Source organism: Microcaecilia unicolor, chromosome 1 (assembly GCF_901765095.1).
Source record: "Microcaecilia unicolor chromosome 1, aMicUni1.1, whole genome shotgun sequence".
Taxonomy (NCBI): domain Eukaryota; kingdom Metazoa; phylum Chordata; class Amphibia; order Gymnophiona; family Siphonopidae; genus Microcaecilia; species Microcaecilia unicolor.
In genome coordinates, this window is record NC_044031.1 from 113,749,642 (window position 1) to 113,766,164 (window position 16,523).

The following is a 16,523-nucleotide window of genomic DNA, read 5'->3' on the forward strand; positions in this document are numbered from 1 at the left end:
CTATTTTATTCCTGTATCATTCTCTCAGGGGCCCTTTTACTAAGCCGTGTAGGCGCCTATGCATGCCCAACATGCGTCAATTTTGAGTTACCGCCCGGCTACCAAGTGGCCCTTGCGGTAATTTCATTTTTGACGTGCCTCTGCTACACACGCTGTAAAATATTTTTATTTTCTGGTGTGCGGGCGGTAATTGAGCAGTAATCAGCATTTTACGTGCGTGGACCATTATCGCCCGGTTACCGCGTGAGACTTTACTGCTAGGTCAATGGCTGGCGGTAAGGTCTTAGACCCAAAATGGACGCGTGATAATTTTCATTTTGGCACACGTCCATTTTCGGCAAAAATTTAAAAAGGCATATTTTACAGGTGCACTGAAAAATGATTCTGCGCGTGGCCAAAACACGCGTCTACACTACTGCAGGCCATTTTTCAGCGCGCCTGTGTAAAAGGGCCCCTCACTTCTTTCTCAGTCCTCTGTCTTCCTCCCAGTTTTCCATCTTCCACTTAATTGGAAGATCAGCTTAATGGTTAGAGCAACAACCTGAGAACCAGAAAAGCTGGGTTCAGTTCCTACTGTAGCTCCTTGTGACTGTGGGCAAGTCACCTAATCTTCCATTGCCTCAGGTATAAAATAAGTACCTGTATATAATATGTAAACTGCTTTGATTGTAACCACAGAAAGGTGGTATATCAAATCACTTTCCCTTTTTCTTCAGCTTCTGTCTTTAAATGAGCTCTAAAAGCACACTTATTTCATAGAGCATTTAGCAATTACATTTGATTTATGGATTTTAGCTATGGTAAATTAAGATGCGGTAAAAGCCCAACTTTTACCAAGCCTTAATAACTGCTCTTCATAGTCTGCTGTTTGTTTTTTGTACCGTTGTTCAGTTGTCCTACTGTCTTTTCCTCTATCCTTTTCTATTTTCCTCCTAGATCTCTCCACTGTTCTCAACTGATCCATTTTTTTTTTGCCAATCTTTTACCAACTTCTTGTGTACCACAGGCCTGAGAGGACACTAAAATTTCACATCCTTCCAATAAAAATACTTTTTTTCTTTCCTCTTGCCTCTCTTATTTCCAGGAATTGTTCTCTTCCAATCCAGATGACTGTTTCCATAAGGAAAACTGGTTTGGGAAGGTACCATAGGGTGACAAGATGAGTAACTGCCACTGGACTGCAGGAAAATAACTGTGTCCTTGGCCTTTCTCATTCCTCTAGTACTTCTGCTATAGTAACATAGTAAGTGACGGCAGATAAAGACCTGAACAGACCATCCAGTCTGCCCAACAGACACACTCATTATCAATTCATGATTAAATCAACAATGAACGTGATAATATATATTTGATCATGGTCTTTCTTTAGTGTTTCTGAGATATAGACTGTAGAGGTCTACCGGGTTGTGCCCTTATTTTCTAACTACTGAGGTATGCATACCTCAGGAACTGAGATAGAGGGGGTGCAGTTGCCAAACATCTAGCCTTATCACAGAGCTGACAAAGGACAATTCTTTTCAGACGGAATTTGTTTAGGCACATTCTCTGTCAGGGCCTCTAAATGTGGTCTGGGTCATGAAAGGGTCATTGCACACTTATTTTTCCAGTGTCAACATAATCTCTACTTTTAAAAAGGAAAATACTTTCTTCTCAACATAGAACAATTATATAACATGCCCTTAAGAAACATTTTCTGCTGTTTTCCTACACTGTTTTTGTACATCTTACTATCAACTTGCAAATTGCTGCTTAATGGACCTTTTTATTGCTGGATTTCATATGGAGCTATGGTACACATTTGCCTGTATATGTGTGCATAGCTATCATGTTGCAGTTTGTTTTTTTAGCATGTTGGATTTTTTGTGTAGCCTCTTTCCCTCTGGGATGAGGCTTTGTCCCAGAGGGTAAACGAAAAACATGGGTACAACCTAAAATAAAAGGGTTCTTCTTGACAAAAGGAGGCAGATGACCCAAGACACTTATTATTATTATTTATTGCATTTGTATCCCACATTCCCCCACCTATTTGCAGGCTCAATGTGGCTTACATAGATTTGTTGACATTGTCATATCAGGATATCAGATACAGTTAGTGTGTAGCGATCAAGAAAGGGAAGAGGGAAGAAGGAGGGAGTGAGTTGGATAGCTGTGTAAGGTAAGCTTTCATAGTTGAGAGGGTTGGTGAGGTGAGGTAATGAGGTAATGAGGTTGTGGGTGCTCATTGTAGGCATTGTTGAAGAGGAATGTTTTCAGCAATTTTCAAAAGATAGTTTCGTTGATTGCTTTCAAGTCTGTGGGTAATGCATTCCATAACTGCGTGCTCATGTACGAGAAGGTAGTGGCATGCATCAGTTTGTACTTCAGTCCGTTGCAGCTGGGGTAGTGCAGGTTAAGAAATTTGTGAGATGATCTTGTGGCGTTTCTGGGCGGTAGGTCCATGAGGTTTAGCGTGTAGATTGGGGCATCTGCATGAATGATTTTGTGTACAATTGTGCAGATCTTGAACGCAATGCGTTCCTTCAGTCGAAGCCAGTGAAGTTTCTTTCTTAGTGGTTTTGCACTTTCATATTTAGGTTTTCCAAATATGAGTCTGGCGGCTGTATTCTGGGCTGTATTCTTGGTGTTTGAATACAAAGAAACACCCAAAAAATCTACACCAGGGTATTATTTTTATTAAAAACAGCTTTAATAACTGAAATCCCCAAATCAGGTACATACAGTGAAGAAAGTGAAAAAGACAAAATTAGAAAGAACAAGTTAATGAAAGTGGCAGTTCTTTTTCTGTGATCTGGGCAAGGCCTTCTTATGGTCCTCCTCCTTTACTCCTCTTTGGAAGCCCTGAGTGGATTCTCCTTCTGCTTTTCTTCCTCAGATCCTGGAATCTGGACCCCAGATTCTTCCATAGCTACTTGTAAGACACACTCATAGAAAACACTTTCCAAAAAATCACTGTACCTTCTCTGACCTCGGACCAAGTTCATTCAGTGTCAGTACTATTAGACTTTCAACTAGAAAGATCCCAAACACTCCTCAAAATTGCTTCCTCCAAGGAGATTCAAGCTGGGGAAAATAACTTTGCAAATAGTGCACCCTCTTAATAACATTGGGTTAGACTTTGAGCCTGTGGCGGTCAGCAATTTCTTAAATGCTGATATCTGTATGCAGAAAAATAGCCCTAGATATTCATTTCCGGGCCATGTCAGGGCAGTGGCATTAAATATCTGGGGCTAATTTTGGTGGGGTTTGCTGCTGGAGCTTATGTGGGTCCCAGCTGATATTCAGCTAGGGACTACATAAGACAGTTATGCGGGCCCCAGCTGAATATCGTCTGGGATCTGCATAAATTTCCCCAACCTTTTCTTAGCAATTTGAGCCCCCTCTGGCCCCTTGAAAGAACCCCTGTTCTCCCTCCCCTCAACCTGCGACAAAGGAATCCCCTCCTACCCATCACCCTTGGTTTTGGTAGGCCCTCGAGTGTCCCCTAGTCTTTTTACTTTTGGAACGAGTAAAAAATCGATTTACTTCTACTTGTTCAGGATTTTGTAGACCTCAATCATATCTCCCCTCATCCGTCTCTTTTCCAAGCTGAAGAGCCCTAACCTCTTTAACCTTTCCTCATACGAGAGGAGTTCCATCCCCATTTATCTTTTGGTTGCGCTTCTTTGAACCTTTTCTAATTCCGCTGTATCTTTTTTGATAGGGCTCTCACACTTGCCAGTCATAGACTTTGCGTAAGTGCAGCTGTGTAAATGTAACTGGGAGTAATGTAATTTACAGTATTTTGTTAATATCGTGTAAGTGGGAGCTCTGCCTATGTGTCGCCTATGTACGCCCCTCCCCTTTGCAAATATGCACAATGCGGCTCTTCAAAAAAGCGGTGATAAGCCCAGTGTGGGCATACTGCTTGCTAATCTGAACCTACTGCCGGCGCAACGCGGGCACTGGCGGTATTTCTAGCCCCTGCACTCACCATTTCCTGTGCTGGGGAGAATAAGGCTGTATGTTTTAGTGCGGCACTAACCCGGTGGTACTTGGGCAGCGGGTTAGCACAGGACCCCCTACTGCCACCTCAGTAGGTGGCAGTAAGTGCTCCCCCTCACATAGCCATGTGGTGAGCAATTTTACCACATGGCCGTGGCTGTTTCAGCCTTTTTAAAAATCCACTGTGGTAAAAAGGGGCCCCCACCGCTAGCGCAGGGCCCTTTTTACCGCAGCTTAGTAAAAGGACCCCGACCCCTCTGTTAGTTAAGCGAGTATTGCAGAATAGTGCTTAGGCCCCCTGCTAGCACTTATATGGATATGTGTACTAGTGTTCTAACTTTTATTTGTGTAATCTACTATAATAAAAAAGCACCTCCAACGTTCTGAAGCTGACTCCGTGGCAGTGAAGGGTTGTAGGGTTCGTGCTGCCTGTAACGCTGTATCCATCTTCTGTTGTGACGTTAGCGTACTTCCTGGTTCGTCACATGCGACGTCACATGCATGAGAATGTCATCGTCCCTCCCTTCCTCCCTTCCTCCCTTCCAGTTCCAGGCCCCCTCCCTCCGATTTTTAAAAGTCATATTCACTTACCAAGTCAGGGTCACGGTGGACGGCAGCAGCAGCAGTAAAATGTGTGCAGGCTCGGCCCTTCTCTCTCTCTCAGCTGTGGTCCTGCCCTTGCGGAAACAGGAAATGAGGGCGAGACCACAGCTGAGAGAGAGAAGGGCCGAGCCTGCACGCCTTTTAACGCTGCTGGCGGCCGACGTAACTTCAACGAGGTAAGTGAAGATGACTTTTAAAATTCATAGGGAGGGAGCCTGGAACTGGAAGGGAGGGAAGGAGGAAGGGAGGGACGACGAACTTGGAACTGGGAGGGAGGGACAGAGGTAGGACCCTGGAACTCGGAGGGGGGGGGGGGACCCTGAAACTCGGAAGAAGGGAGGGAGGGGAGGAACCTGAAACTCGGAGGGAGGGGACGACCCTGGAACTCGGAGGGAGGGAGGGAGGGAGGGAGGGGGGGAACCTGAAACTCGAAGGGAGGGGATGACCCTGGAACTCGGAGGGAGGGGGGGTCGACCCTGGAACTCAGAAGGAGGGGGGACCCTGGAACTGGGAGGGGGGGCGCCCCTGGCATACACTCTCAATCTCACACACAAACTCTCTCACAGACACACTCGCATCCAGTCTCACTCTCTCTCTGTCACACACACACTCGCACATTCACTCTCTCTCTCTCTCTTACACAGTCACTCTCGCACACACTCTCTCATACATACACACTCCGAGGAAAACCTTGCTAGTGCCCGTTTCATTTCTTCCAGAAACGGGCCTTTTTTACTACATCATAGTACAATCATGAATCCTAATAAAAAAAATAAATCTGGATGCCTAGAATATAGATTTTCACCTGCTTGGCGGGGGGGTGGGGGGGGGGTATTTCCTCTTATCATGAAAGAAGGGATAGTGGTGTGGATGTCTAAGTGTTGGGGAAAAACGTGGTAGGTCAGGGATAGGCAACTCCGATCCTTAAAAGCCTCAAACAGGTCAGGTTTTCAGGATATTCCTAATGAGTATACATAAGAGAGATTTGTATGCACTCTGCGTCAATAGTACACATATCTGTTTTATGTATGTTTGACACCCTCAGGGGTGATTTGCTTGCACCTGTGGTGAGTGATACTCAACTGTCTACAACTGTCTACAAAAAGAGCTAGCAATCTGACAGGCAAGACTTTTTAAAACGCCTACTACAATTAATGTTGATATATTTTAAAGAATTGCAAAAATGCATGTGAGTGAATATTTCAGCATAAGTCTTTGTCAACCAAATAAGGGAAGAACTTATCAAAGTGTGCAGATTTAAGAAGTGTTCATTTACTGTTAACCCTAGTTATTAGTAGCTAGGTCTCATTATATAAAATAGCAGAAGTTTAGTGGTAAAATAACACATTTTAAGGATAGCCCATGTGGATATGGATAACCATGCCCCTCAGTTACTGAACTGTGTTTCATTAGATTAGTAAAATACTTGGATGAAATCCAAATCTACATTTGGTACAAAATAAAATTAGACTCTTCCTTTTCAGGCACTCTACAAACAAAAGTATGATGCCGAGAAGGGGAAATCAAGTTACACTCATATGCTGGAACTGCCAGATGTTAAGCATGCCATGGAAGTCACTAAACATCAGAGTAATGTAAGCGTATTTTTCTAAAATCAGATTGTTAAACGTTAACTCATTATGGCCAGGCTCCCATAAGGTCCCGTAGTCTTCATCAGAGTCAATAAACGCCCCCCAAATTCTGGATCCAACAGCAACCATGTTGGCAGTTTTCAGCTATCGATATAAATTTACACAGAAGTAAAGGTCAACGAAACTGTTGGCTGTATACCTTTTTATTGGACAAATCCACACACCTGTGGTTAGTTTGAGAGCTATGGTTCCTTCATCAGGTCAGTTCTATGAGTTTGTACGTATGTTCTGTCTCAAGCAAATTATTGTGGTTTCCACGTTGGTCCACTTCAATAATACAGTACTTTTCTATCCTATTTGTAAAATCTCTGTATCTGCTAGGCAAACTCATTCATTAGTTTATTAAATTGTTATAGATCCGAGATGTTTTGAGATGGTACTGACTCAACCTTACAATGGTGCTATGAGATTTCAATGGGTATGTCAGGTATCTTCTTGTTATCTTGATTTGTGTGGAATATACTAGGTGTATGCAGCATTTTGTAGAGATGCATTTCGTTATTGTTGACCCTATTCTTATTTAGTGCAATTAGATACCATACTAAGGGGGCCCTTTCATTATAGTGTGGTAAGTTTTTTTTGCACTTGCTGCATTTACAGCAAAGATTAACTGACAGTAAGTGCAAAGCCTGTGCATGAAATGCAGGGTGTGTACCCTGCATTTACTGCTCAGGGCACACAGTGTACAGGCATGGCGTTATGTGCCTGGGCTACTAGGGGCATTTTTCCATATCAGGACTAAATCTACTTATATAGAAGTTGACCCTAGCGCTAGTACTACAAGACTACCAATAGGGGTCATTGGCACCATTTTGGCTGCTGACGTCAAACCAGATGGCAGCAGAGGGGATCTCTACTGCCGAGAACCACTCAACCACCAATGTGCAACCCTGTGTAGGTTGGGGCAGGGTTTTGCTGGGAAGAGGGGGATTGGGAAGGAGTCTCACCTTAAGGAAGGGATCAAGGGGGCAGTCTGACCTTGGGAGGGAATCTGAAGTGTGTTGGGGGGGAGGGAGGGGAAGAGGACTGGGAAGGGATGGTGATGCCCCAGGCTGCCGTCTTTTTGGTAGTGCCGGGACTGCATTACATGCATGAGCTGATAGCGTGGAGGGCTTCTGATTAAGCTTATGCCCTATCCCTTATACTTGTCTGTTTAAAAAAAATATCTAATGTATTTCAATATTGATATCTTCTCTGAGCTACTTTAATTGGTAATTTATACAAATAGGAAATTTTCAGTAACCTATTTCTGTTCTCCTTCTGGTGTTTCTCTAACTTCATATATGATGATTACTCTGCAAAAGACATAGGGGCCCTTTTAGTAAACTGCACTAAAAAGTGGCCTGCGTTATTACAAGTATATTGGTTTCCCGCACGCTGAGGCCACTGTTAGCAATTAATGGCTATGTGCTAATTTCCCATTTAGAGTGTGACAGTACGGAAGCCCTTACCGCCAGCTATTTACTAAGCAGTAAGGGCTCCCGTGCTAATCATGCATTAATCGGTTAGAGGGAAGCGATGCAGCTACACTAGCCAATTAGCGCTGGGTATGCCTACTTTCTGCCCCCAAAGACGCCCCCGGTGCTAAATATTTTCAATTTTTAGTGCATGGGAAGCACGCACCAATTCCCAAACTACTGCAGGATTCCCTGCAGGCACGCCCCTCGGTAGGCCTTTTTAATGCAGTAAATACGCATTAGTGCTTACCCCTGCTTAGTAAAAGGAGCCCATAATTAGCAAAGTTTAGGAACTTTGAAACCTGGATTGTTGTGGTTATGATTTGAATTGAGACTGTGTGTCTCTCTCCTCTCTTTTTTTTTTCTTAGTGTTTTTTGTGACCTGTTCTTATATTCCTTCATTCTTGTATTATTTTCCAACAGTTCACAGAAAAAAACATGAACTAACCCGGAGATTGTTTTTGTGAAGGTGAAGACTAATCATAGTCCTGTTCCACATTAGAAGATTTTAGCCATTTGATTGTACAGACAGCGTATAATTCACAGTAAACAAATACTGATAAAACCTCAGCATGATTGTCTGCCTCCTCCCCGCCCCCACCCCGGCCTCCAGCAATTGCTTGCATAGCTTGTCTGTTTAAATTACTGGACTGTTAAATATAGCTCAAGCCAGGAAGAAAGGATGACATGTTTCTTTTGAGTTTGTCCACAACAAACTGTAATTTTCATCTGCCCAGTATATCTTGCACAAAGTTATCAACTGTATAATTCTGGGCTCAAATAAGTAAAACCTCCAAATAACTGTTATGTATTTGGGTGATATGCATCTTAAAAACAGAAAGTAATAGTCATGGCTTTAAAAAAATGTTATTTGGAGCACAGAGGGAGAGTAACTATAATAATGCTTCATTGATGCCTTTCGCTTTATCCCGAGACTCTTTTAATACAGATACAACTTTTATTCATGCTTAAGGCCTTGAGATACAAATATATCTACCTCTGTCTTAGACTAGCATAAGTCCAGGCTGGAGTACTGCTGCAGTATGTTGCTTTTACTAATTTATATGGAGGTGATTTTGACACATTCCACGCTTCTTGAGGAAAATTAAGAAAACCAACTGGGGAGTATCTTTTTTCACTTTGCCAAGAAATACCCCTAAGGGTTTTTAGTAACCTGTCTGTTTTTAAAGACTTCCTAAACTTTCTTTGCAAAATCTGTTCTTAAAGGCCAGTGCGGCATTTTTCGCAATAGATGGCTTCTCTTGCTGTTCTATACGCAAATAGACCAAAGTGGTACTTCAGCATTTTTGAAGAAATTTATCCATGGAGATGTACAGCAGGAATCCTACATGGGTTTTTTTTTTGCCTTTTTCCTATTAATTACATCTTTACACCTTCTCTCGTCTTCATTTTGCTACACCTAATTCGAACACTTTTCATGTGTATGCATGTAAATCTTTGCTTATAATATTGTATATCACTGTTCCCTCTAAGCTGAGTGGGAGTCCTCCACCTACAGTTCTGCCAGTAGGGGGTGCTGTTTCACGATCACATCTTCAATAGTGAGAGAGACAGGCAAGCTCTGCAGGATTCCAGGGAACCTGCCTGTCCCTAGCAATTGAAAATGCAATATTGAAGCATCACTTGCCAATGGTCGTGGGAGGAGTGATGGAGGGGGCTTAATAGTCAGCGCAGGGGTGAGCCATCTCTCCCATCCCCCTCTCCTTCCTTCCTTCCTGCCTGCCTTCTTCATAGGAAGTGGGTCTTAATAGTCAGAGCTGTGCAGACCCTTCAGCAGGAACATAATGGGGCTGTGAAGCTCACTCACTCCTTCTCATGGAATTGTCAGGCAGGCAGGACTGGTTGCCTCGGTGGGGAGAGGGATGGAGAGTGAAGGGCCTGCCTTCAAGGGAAGGCGTATCCTCCCATCTGGGGGGATGCCTCTGTGGGGAGAAAGATGAGGGTGACTTCCCTAGGGTCTCATGGAGCTGCAGAGAGAACTGAACCTTGTTCCCCAGGATCTCAAACCACTGCTGACTGTCAGGCAGCAGTGGGAATTAAACCCAGTTTCCCAGGTCTGCAACCCGCTACAGTAACCATTAGGCCATTCCAAGTCTGCAGTATCTTTTAGTCTGCCTGCATTGTACACATGTATACTCCTGCACAGTTTTAGAATATGCTTTAAAACAATTACCCGTGTACACACATTTTTTTTGTTCGTTCCCTGAAAATGTATCACCTGCAGCTTGTTTGTTATCCTTTCAGTTTGTGTGTATGTGATGATAAAATACAAGGCCGGCCCAAGGCGAGATGCCGCTCCCCACCCCTTACCAAGATGCCTCCCCCTCCTGGGCCGAGATGCTGCCCCCCTTCCTACCTCCAACCTGGCAGCGGCAGCGATTCCCATACCTTGCCCTGCCGCTTGCACCTGCCTCTTCTCGTCACTGCTGTTGCCTCAGAGCCTCTGACAAAACAGGAAGTTGCATCGAAGAGGCGGGTGCCGATGGCAGGGCAGCACATGGGAATCGCTGCCGGGTTTGGAACGTGATGAGGTAAACACCGCAAAGGTGGAGATGCTGCTCCCCGAAGAGTGGGGAGATGCTGCTCCTGAAGAGTGCCACCTGAGGCCCCCGCCTCAGGTGGCCTAATGCTCAGGCTGCCTCTGATAAAGTATAACTTTTATGTTAAATATTGTTATGGTTCTCAAATTTGTGAACATTATTTCCTTGCATAGAACATGCTTTGAAAAACAAAATACCCTTGGAACCCACATGGAGGTTACGTTGCGAAATAGCACTTCATCTTCTTATGCTAGTTAACATGGAGGGGCATAATCGAACGTCGCCGGCCAAATAGATCGCCGGCGATCTATGTTGGCGGCAGCGCTACAGCTGGCTGGAACCGTATTATCGAAAAAGATGGCCGGCCATCTTTTTTTTTCGATAATACGGTTTAGCCCGGCCAAATGCCGTGGAGTTCGCCGGGTTTGAGATGGCCGGGTTTGTTTTTCAGCGATAATGGAAAGTTATGTCAGCTATCTCAAACCCTAGCCAAATTCAAGGCATTTGGCCATGGGAGGAGCCAGCATTTTAGTGCACTGGCCCCCCTGACATGCCAGGACACCAACCAGCCACCCTAGGGGTCACTGCGGTGGACTTCAGAAAAGCTCCCACCATGTGCATAGCTCCCTTACTTTGGGAGCTGAGCTCCCCAAACCCACTACCCACAAATGTACTGCACCCACTAAAATTGCTCCAGGGACCTGCATACAGCCTCTAGGACTTATTGCTGCTGTATAACTTTGGCACACCAGTTCACACCTGAAGACTAATCTCTCTGAAAAAGTCCTTTCTTGAAATAAGCACGTTTACTCACAGTTAACTGCAGATCAGAGGTTGTGCCCCACTGGCAAAGAGTCCCCTGGTACTAAGATTAGCAGTAGGTCAGAGCTGGCACAATGGTGTACAATGCCCTCTTTCAGCACCATTGAAGGTAAGAATTACTTTCTCTAACGTGGGTAACACAGGAAAGGGAACTAAAACTGGCTTTACAAAAATGGCCACTACCGCATGGACTACAACAGGAAACAAAACAGGGCACACTCTGACCCAGTTAGCAGGGGGGGAAAGCACCATGGGAGTAGAGCCCAGTACCCTACACCCACCACAATGCATTGCTAATGTGACTCTCTGCAGGGCACCTAACAGAAAAGGTGTCACACTCATCCCAGAGCCACATCGCAACCAGGGAAAGGCTGTCGGAGGATACAACACATTCTGCTGTCATGGAGGTGGTACGGCATTTGAGGCTGGCATACAGGCTGGAAAAAAGGTTTTTAGTTTTATTTTTTTAGTTTGGAAGGGGATTGGTGACCACTGGGGGAGTATGGGGAGGTCATCCCCCATTCCCTCCAGTGGTCATCTGGTCAGTTGGGGCACCTTTTTAAGGCTTGGTCGTGAAAATAAAAGGACCAAGTAAAGCCGGCGAAATACTGCTTAACGCCGCTTTTTTTTTCTATTATCGGCGAAACTCGGCCATCTGGTAGCCACGCCCATGCCCGCCAATGTCCCGCCTTCGCTAATGTACCGACACGCCCCCTTGAACTTGCGATGGGAAAGCGGCGATGCTGTCAAAAATGCCGCTTTTGATTATACCGATTTCGCCGCTTTTAAGAAATCGCCGGCCATCTCCCGATTTATGTCGGAAGATGGCCGGCGATCACTTTCGATTATAAGCTGGATAGTAACATAGTAGATGACGGCAGAAAAAGACCTGCATGGTCCATCCAGTCTGCCCAACAAGATAATCTCATATGTGCTACTTATTGTGTATACCTTACCTTGATTTGTACCTGTCCTTTTCAGGGCACAGACCGTGTAAGTCTGCCCAGCACTATCCCCACCTCCCAACCACCAGTCCCGCCTCCCACCACCGGCTCTGCCACCCAATCTCGGCTAAGCTCCTTAGGATCCATTCCTTCTGAACAGGATTCCTTTATGTTTATCCCACGCGTGCTTGAATTCTATTACCGTTTTCATTTCCACCACCTCGGGAAAATGCAAAACCGTGAGAAAAATTAGGACTGAAAATACAATTTATTATCATTATTAGTATTAACTATTTTCTGCCTTAGCATAGTGCTTAAAGGATTTTTATGCACTGCATTTCTCCTTGGCAGGGCAGTGAGCTGCTTTGCATGCATTTGTATGCAGCACAGCTGTTTTTACATATCTACATTGCACTTGATTTAGGGACTGAGAAATAAAGCAGGGAGGTGTGTGTAATCATAAAGTCTGTGCATTATTGTGCATTATTTTGATTTTGCCCAGAGTGACACGTATATAAATGTTATCAAAGCTGAGTAATTAGGGGCCTGAATCAGCCCACTTGCTAACTGAGTGCCAGAATACAGGTTGCCACAGTTGAGGGGGTCCAAGGCGATGTTAAATTGGTGGAATCAAGATAGGCGCTTACTACTGGTTTTCAATTTTAGGTTCATAATGTAGAGGGTTATTGTGTAACAGACTGGCTAATGTGCAACATGCATGTACTTCAGTTAACAACAGATCCAAAGGGAAAGTGCGCAGTTAAGGCCTCTTTTACAAAGCCACGCTACTGATTCTTGGTGCGGCAAATGAGAGGAAGCCCATTCAATTCCTTTGGGCTTCCTCTCATTCAGTTCCTATGGGCTTCCTCTCATTTGCCATATGGGAATCGCTAGAGCGGCTTTGTAAAAGAAGCCGTTATTTTCCCACTTGAAAATTACCCCACTTAAATTACACATTTGCATCTACTTTGAGTTGCGTCTGCAAATTTGGACACATGTCCAATGTGCGCACACAACTTAAGTGATTAATGAGCCAATCTGCGCCAATAACAAACTGGACAATAACAAGCAATTATTGGCACTAATTGGCACCAGTTAGAATTTGCACGCACCTCTTTTAGGTGTGTTCTATAAAGAGATGTGCATAAATTCTAGTGCACGGATCATGGCCATAGAAGGGGCATGAGCAGGTCAGGGGCATTTCTGAATTGTATGTGTGTTATAGAATTAGCAGGATTTGTGCTTAATTTACGCATAGGGATTTACACAAGGTTTTCATTGGTGTAAATTGTTGTGCCTAAATGTAGTCATGGTTCTCAGCTCTAGGCGTTGTTCTATAAACCACGTCTAAGCGTGGTTTATAGAATAATGCTAAACACTGTTTTTTTTGGCGCCAGTTTTTAAGGGTGCCATTTTAGAATCTAGACCAGGCTTGTCCAACTTTTTTCAGTCAAAGCTATATTTTGTATTTTGTAACATTTGGAGGGCCAAAACATGCACTGTTGCATTTTGCTGCATGTTTCGTCAACTAGTGGCAAAATATGATGGTGCATCATCCTCTCCCCAGCTTTCACCCAGTCTCTCTCTCATGCATGTAACCAACCCCCCCCCAGCCTTCACCCAGTCTCTCTCTCTCTCATGTAACTTCCTTCAGCCTTCACCCAGTCTGTGTCTCACTTATGTAACCTCCCCCTCAGCCTTCACCTAGTCAGTGGTGTTCCTTGGATGGCTGCCACCTGGGGTAGATTGTCGCTGTGCACCCCCTGGGTACAGCGCCCACCCCCTCTCAGTGCATCACCTCCAAGCACCCTCCCCGGCTGCATTTCTGTTACCTCTTGGGGTTTTGGGAGCAGCTGCTTGGCTGTCGGCTTCGCCGGTTCCCTGCTCCCTCTGCCCTGGAACAGGAAGTAACATCAAAGGGAGCAGGGAACTGGTGGAGCCAACAGCTGTGCGGCTTATCCCTGTACCCCCCCTGGCAGCATGCACCCAGGGTGGACCGCCCCCACCGCCTCGCCCTCGGTAAACCACTCCATCCAGTCTCTCTCTCACTCATGCCCCCCCCCCCCCCCCCGCCTTCACCCAGTTTCTTTTTCCTCATCTGGCTTCTGCTGCAGAAGAAAATGGGGGAATTCTTGCTTCCCCACCATGACTTTGCTCACCATAAGCTTGAGCCACAGAGAGCCAAGTCGAAGTGGGGAAGCGGGAATCCTGTTTTAAGTACCACAAGAATTACCAAGCTTCCAAGGGCCAGAAAAAAGTACTTGTGGGCCAGGTTCTGGCCCGTGGGCTGTAGGTTGGACAAACCTGATCTAGACCATAGTGTGCACAACATTTTCTCGAAAACTTACTTTTGTTTGGAAATCCAGAACCCACCCCAGCTCCACTCTGGGAATATATCTCTGTTGGTCATGTGTAAAAGTATGTGTGAAATGGTGTTACACATACTTTTACGCATATATGTCAGGTAATTTTATAAGAAGCCATCTCAGTGCATAAACCTCTGTTTTTTTGTTTGTTTTACATGAAAGGGGCTTTTAAAATTACTCCCTTAGGGTCCAAGTTCAGGAAATAGGAATAAATCTAGCAGCCTAGAGTCAGGAAACATTTTGACAAAGAAACATAGGTACCTAAATAAAGTACTGAGCTATCTATCTATCTATCTATCTATCTATCTATCTATCTATCTATCTATCTATCTATCTATCTATCTATCTATCTATCTATCTATCCAGACACACACACACTCACACTTTTTCCCTGATTGGAACAAAATGAGAAAAACTCTAGCATATCGAGCCCTGTATTCAAAAGTTAGAATAAGAAACAAAGGAGGGTGTGTTCTTGCTTTGCAGTCTTCAGATAACTATTTTAAAAAAAAAAAAAAACAACAACAACAACCCCAGAAATGCCCATCTTTTAAAAGGCTTTTAATCTTATGTTTAATGGCTTTCTAAGAGTTTTCAAGTAAAAGTAGGATCTGAAGCCCCAGGCGCTCCAGTAGATTCACCAGGGTAGCAGCTATTTGTGAATCTTTAATTAACTTATTTAATGTATTGATGAACATATAAATACTTGACAAAAGTGACCTTTCTAATGCATATGGGTGGGGAAGACTGTCCCACAGCAGGGACCATTGCTGGCTACTTTGTTGGGGATTTTTTCTCGGTATGTGGCCTCTTCACCCTCCTCCCTTCTCTTCTTTGTGGCCACAGCAGCCCTATCCCATTTTCTTTGGATTTGCGGAGATTACTCTGGATGGTCTTCATATTGTATATACCAGCTAAAACTGGCAGAATGTCAAGTCAGTACAATCATTGTGCTTTGTTCTTTCTGTTAAACTGTCTCTGTGGCTGTCAAGAAATGCAAAACTTAATTGAAGAGGTTTTTTTTTTCTGCTTAGATTTCATCTCCTGCCCACTGTTGCTGTGTTTGCTAGTTGGAATGAGGCTAATTAATTGTGACACAGGAGAGAGTTTTTCCTACAATAAATTAGCCAATGAATCATTTACTAGCAGGTTAACCTTTTTAAATTCCAGTTGATTCTGAGAACTAACCAGTAGCCATACCAGTGTGCTCTAAAACTCCTAATATTAGCAGGGAAATGATTTGCCATGCTTGGCAATAAGTTATCTTACTCATGCACAGCTTACCTAGGGGCTCTTTTACTAAGCCGTGTAAGGGGAAAAGGGAAATGGGACTTGATATACCGCCTTTCTGAGGTTCTTGCAACTACATTCAAAGCGGTTTAGGCATCTACATGTGCCCAATGCGTGCCAATTTGGAACTGCCTCATGGCCTAGGCAGTAATTTTCATTTTGTATGCATGTCCAGTAGGTGTGCCAGAAATTTTCCAGCGTGCGGCGCTAACCAGGTCATAATCGATATTTTACACACACTGACGATTACCACCAGTGGATGGTGGTAGGGTCTCAGGCCCAAAATGGACACGCACCAATTTTCATTTTGCCACACATCCGTTTTTGGCCCCCAAAAAGGCCTTTTTTGCAGGTGCGCAGAAAAATGAACCTGTGTGCGTCCAATACACATGTCTACAGCAGAGCAGGCCACTTTTCAGAGCACCTTAGTAAAAGGCAGTGGTGTAGCCACAGGTGGGCCTGGGTGGGCCAGGGCCCATCCACCTAGGGCTCAGGCCCACCCAACAGTAGAACACATTTAGCGGTAGCTGGTGGAGATCCCAAGCTCTACCAGCTGAAGACTTCCCCCTGATGGTAATGAAAACGCTACTCTCCACGATACTGGCACCTGCGCATGTTCAGTTTTTAGTGCATGCCTGCTGCAGACTGCCAAGGTGGAAAGAAGCATTTTCCTCTCAGCTGAGATGTCTTTTGGTGGTGGTGGGGGAGAACATTTGGTGCCCACCCACTTCTCCCCTAGGCCCACCCAAAATCTGTTGTCTAGCTAGGCCCCTGGTAAAAGGACCCCCTATTCTTTCTTTCTTGGGTTGTTAGCCAACCATGTGGTAGTTATTTAGCAATCCTCCAT

At 44.6% G+C, this 16,523-nt stretch overlaps 1 protein-coding gene across 1 annotated transcript in view; it reads left to right on the forward strand.

Annotated features, from left to right (window-relative positions):
* NEBL (nebulette) overlaps window positions 1-16,523 on the forward strand; it is a 208,206-nt gene that overhangs the window by 20,587 nt on the left and 171,096 nt on the right. Inside the window, 1 exon segment of the mRNA XM_030201905.1 lies at window positions 6,069-6,179. Within this exon segment, the coding sequence (XP_030057765.1) occupies window positions 6,069-6,179 (111 nt within the window).